Source organism: Nematolebias whitei, chromosome 7 (genome assembly GCF_014905685.2).
Source record: "Nematolebias whitei isolate Nwh7 chromosome 7, NemWhi1, whole genome shotgun sequence".
In the NCBI taxonomy this organism is placed as follows: Eukaryota; Metazoa; Chordata; class Actinopteri; order Cyprinodontiformes; family Rivulidae; genus Nematolebias; species Nematolebias whitei.
The window spans coordinates 52,698,638-52,703,555 of NC_056504.1; the positions used below are offsets into that span (position 1 = coordinate 52,698,638).

At 47.3% G+C, this 4,918-nt stretch overlaps 1 protein-coding gene across 1 annotated transcript in view; it reads right to left on the reverse strand.

Annotated features, from left to right (window-relative positions):
• Positions 1–2,111: 2,111 nt before the first annotated feature.
• The window catches only part of osgn1 (oxidative stress induced growth inhibitor 1), a 19,402-nt gene continuing 16,595 nt past the window's right edge, over positions 2,112–4,918 (reverse strand). The window contains exons 6-8 of the mRNA XM_037679762.1: positions 3,804–4,003; positions 3,393–3,727; positions 2,112–3,189 (exon numbers count right to left, since the gene is read on the reverse strand). Coding sequence (XP_037535690.1) covers positions 2,656–3,189; positions 3,393–3,727; positions 3,804–4,003 — 1,069 coding nt within the window. The 3' untranslated portion in view covers positions 2,112–2,655. The remainder of the gene's footprint in view (positions 3,190–3,392; positions 3,728–3,803; positions 4,004–4,918) is intronic.

Consider the following 4,918-nt stretch of genomic DNA (forward strand, 5'->3'; position numbering starts at 1 on the left):
TTACTTACGTTTCGATCCTCGGAGCCTGCAATGACTTTTTAAATCCAGCAGATGTCGCCATTAAGTGATCCAGCAAGAGTTTGGGAGATGTGCCACACACAACGAGGCCTCGTCTCCCATCACTACACAGCGCTGTGAACAGCCGGCCTCCTTAGCCGTGAACTTTAGTGTCTTCCCCATGGAGGGTATCCACGATGCTCTTCTGGACACTTGTTCTGTCTGCAGTCTTCCCCATATTCTTCTTCTTCATGGGGTTTTATGGCGGTTGGCAAACAACGGAAGGTGTGCATCACCGCCCCCTACTGGTGTGGAGTGTGGATCAAACTGGCTACGTTTATATTCTTTTGTCTAATTGTGTTTTTGAAAAAACGTGTAATGATTTGAATACTTTTACTTCTCATTTCCTTTTGCAATATATTTATTATACTAAATGTTTCTTTGATTTTTCCTAATTGTTCTATCATACGCCTTCTGTGATGTTCATATTTCTGACAGAGCAAAACGACATGTTCTTGTTTCCTCCTGTCCACAGCGCTCACATTGTCCTGTATCATGTTCCTGAATCTTGTGTAGTGAGCTGTTAAGTCCTGGATGTCCAAATCTTGCTCTGGTTATTAGTCTTCTTCTCTTCTGGTCCTCCTCCTGTTCTCGTTTGTCCCACTTGTCTCTGTATTCTGTAGTACCATCTTCCTTTGTGCTCTTCTTCCCACGGTTTCTGCCATTTTCCCTTTAGTTTTTGTTTCTCTATGGTTCTTCCCCATATTGAACCAAACAGACAATTTAATGACACCTGGGGAAACCTGTGCAGGTGCTTTGAGTTTAGTAATTAGTGTCACTCAGTTTAAAACATTCATGTCCTGCAACATCTGGCCTGATGGCTTCACAGTATTCTAATGTTTTGAAATCCTGTTTTCGTGAGTTTCATGAGCTGGAAGACCAAATTATGTAAAAATAAATACTTGAAATAGTGGGCCCTGAATCGATCATCTATTAAAGATTAACTTTTTGAATGGAATTATTGAAGTTAAACAACTTTTCCATGATAATTTTTTGGAAAGGGTTTGTACGTAGATAACTGATTAGATTCAAATGTTTAAAAATAAGTCACTTTTTGCAAGTTTTCTAAATAAAAATCACTTCTCTGATGAAACTTTGTGCCATTTGGAGCTACGATTCAGTAAAAAACAAAAAGTGTTGATTCTCATACGACAAATGACTCATGATCAACGTTTCTCCACGTTTTAACGGCACACATGGGATCTTATTTGGACCTAGTCTCATCTGCAGCTAGTCTTTTATTCAAACATGACTTAAATCTGCAGCTGCATTAAATATGTAATTACTCTCTAAATTAAAATGCGCCGTACCAGGAAGAAAGTCACTTTGAAAAGGTTTTAAATAAAGAATAAAATGAGTTACAGCACATACGTTTAACTCTAAGAAAAAAGAAGCAAATTTTAAATATTTCACAACTGTTGAGAAAGGGGGTCTAGATTATGATCATTTCTATTTTGGGGGGATTAAGGGTGCATTCACACCAGCCCCGTTTAGTCCGCTTTAATCGAACTGTAGCTCGTTTTCCTAGAAATCCGGTTCGTTTGGGGAGGTGTGAACGCGCCATCGAACTCTGTCCTGGGTCTTCCTCTGGGTCTCCTCTGGGTGGGACATGTCCGGAACACCTCACCAGGGAGGCGTCCTAACCATAGATGAGGGTAGGAACGTAGATCGATCGGTAAATTGAGAGCTTCGCCTTTTGACTCGGCTCTCTTCACCACGACAGACCGGAACAGCGCCCGCTTCACTGCAGACGCTGCACCTATTTGAGAGTTCGTTTATGGAAAAAGCCTTTTTTTAGGTGTTTGGAAATGTTTAACAATTTTATAAAATCCAACACTCAAAAATTGTAAAAAGTTCACACTTAAAGGCACTAAAAGCAGAGAAATTTAGAGCAATATCTTTTTACTCATTTTGTTGAAAGAAATGATTAAAAATGACTTAACGTACAAAAATGACAAGTTCAGTTACAGGATTTCAAAATCATTTAAAAAAATCCACTTGTTCATTAAGTGTCAAATAAATAACGTATTAAAACATGACTAAAGTTTGAGTGCTGCTAACGAGGCTTTGACTTTGGTGCCCAGACGTGTCGACTTGAACACGTTTTCACCAAAAACTCATGAAACTGGAGAGAAATCAGAAACGGAAAATAAAAAAGCTGCGTGCTCATCTGAAATCAAGTATAAATTCACCATCAACATTTACAGCCATGAAAACATTGAACTGCAATAATCTCAGATTAAACCGGGCCCGTATATGGTCAGAGACGTCCGGTTCCGACAGAACCTTCAGGTTCTGAACGAGGAACTGTCAACGAGGAGCACCCGAACGCACCGTTTCTCTCACTAATGTCCTTTCTTCTTCTTCTTCTTCTCCAGCAAACCTTCGGCTGATTTCTCTTCCTGTTGGGACGTTTTTCAGCTTCTTCTCGTGAAAGGCTTTTAGGGCCGAACCAGAACCGGTTCCAGAGCTCGTGCTGCAGGTTGATGATGAGGTGAAACCTCAGCGGCGCCTCTCCTGGTCCGATTCTCTGACAGCGTGACTCGTCGTTTTTGTTCCGTGTCCATCAGACAAGGACCGTTCGGTTCTGGTTTCCAGCTACGAGTCCAGAACCTCTGCTTCCGTCCGTCTGTCGGACCATCGGTGCGCTCCAACAGCTTCTCCTCTTCCCTCGCTCCGTCTCTTGGCGAGGTCGCTGGCGATGGCCAGAGCTCCTCCCTTCAGGAACCGAACAAAGTTCTCCCCGACCAACGGGCCCATGGCGTACAAGCCGGGCCCGTCCGCCGCCAACACCCTGTTGGTGAACGGGTCCACGTCGATGGGGTTCCTCCGGCAGGAGATTGGGTCATCGGGGTTGATGCCTAACGAACGCCCGGTGTCGTGCAGAAAGGAAAGGTTTGGGTGGGAGCCGATCAGAACCAGCGCCTTGGAGACGCGGACCACCGCCTGCTCACCGGAGTCAGACTCCAGGACGCACTTCCGGTCGGGTCGGAACGCCACAACTCTGTGGCGCGGGAAGCTCAGGTAACCCGTGTACGAGGAGGAGGAGGACGAGCTGGAGTGAAGGTTCTGGGCCGGTTCCTGCAGTGGACGGGTCGGCTGGTGCTGTTGCTGGGTCATCATCTGATGCACCTGGAAGACAAAGATCAGGGTAAAGAGCGTCTAAAACTTTATTTAAAGCTCTGAACTCCTGAAACACGACATCATTAATGTGTCAATCAAAATGGTTCAGATGGTTGACGAGTGTCGACAGGAGCTCGTCCAGCCTCTTTAAAATGTACCAGTTGTTTTACTGGTTTTAATCGTTTTGTTCCTGAACGCAGCAGCTCTCGCACCTTGTGGTACTCCGGGTAGAGGAGCTTGGGCAGCTGGTTGAAGATGAGGTCCGGGTCGGCCACAGAGCGCCTGAAGGCGTGGTACACCGGCGTGTTCAGATGGTGGGCGGCCAGAACCGCATCGGCCGCCGTAAGCCCCGCCCCCACCACCAGCACCGGGTCAGAGGACTGGTCCAGTTCTCCGCGGGATATGGCCGCCTCCAGCTCCCAGAAGGAGTGGCAGACGAAAGGCAGCGCCTCCCCCGTCACGCCGAGTCGGGCCGGGATGTCGTGCGTGCCCGTGGCCAGAACCACATTGTGGGCCAGCAGGGAGAATGGCACCTCCTCTGGAGAACCTTCTAGAAGCAGAGAAAAGGAGCATGCTGACTCCGTCACCACCAAACGAACCGTTCGTGTTGGAGCCATATTCACCTCCCAGCTCCTCGCCCTCCCGGCACTGCAGCCCCGACACTCTCCAGCAGGGCGGCGACGCCTCCCGGCTGCCGGGCTCCCTGGTTACCGAGGTAACTGTGGTCCCGCAGGCAAAGTTCTGCCCCAGGGACATCTGGGAAACGTAGTGCTGGTAGTAGGAGGCGATCTCTGCAGGGGTGGCACGATCATTTCTCACGTTCCTGCAACAACAACAAAAAAATTGTTTTAACACAAATGCACAAAAAGAACAGAATCAGACGTGCAGAACAACAACAAGTCTTTTTTAATCATTAAATTAACTTTATGAGAAACTGCTGTTGCAACAGAAGTCTAAAAGAGAAGACGAATAGTGAGATTTGTTACGGCACCAAACAGTTTTCTCTCGCTCGCTCTCGAGCACCACGGATGCTCTCCTTCCTGTGTATCTGAGCTTTTATTGACACGTCTTCCAATCGTAAACTACTGTCATGGATTTGGTCCTCTGGACTTTCAACACAACTGATAAACTTTTCAACTAAGCGACAGGGTGCTGGAGAGCCCTCATGCCCAGCTGAGACGCACCCGGCTGGGTACGTCATGGATCTGGGGGGGGGAGACTGATGTGCCTTTCTGTGTTGTCTCTGGAGGATGTCAAAGATTTATACATCATTGGATCTATGACAGCAGGGTTGCTGTTTTTGGCACCATCAGAAATCTGTTATTGCTATTAAAGAAGACGGCGGCAGCAGTTTCGGCCACGGCAAAGCTGCCAACCTTATGTGAAGGATTAATCCGGGCTTCGAGCTCTCAGACTCTGCTTCATCTTACGGTCGAGCTCGTGAATCAGCCATTTATGAGAATCGTAGGCCACAGCCTGCGTGCACAAAAACAACTGGCTTCTCTGAATCCGGCCTCCCCGTTCAGCCTTGAATAGGCCAACTTATCAAATTGCTCCTGGGGAGGTGCAAACCAAGAAAGCTCTGCTCTGTCCACCCCCGCACCACGACAACTTCTGTGAGCGCTTATCAGAGCTGTACCAGCCGACACATTCACAGCTTATCAGGACTATGGTGCTATCTGGAAGTGCTTCATGGACAAACCTCACCGTCTTGCCATCAAATATGTCGTGTGTGTAG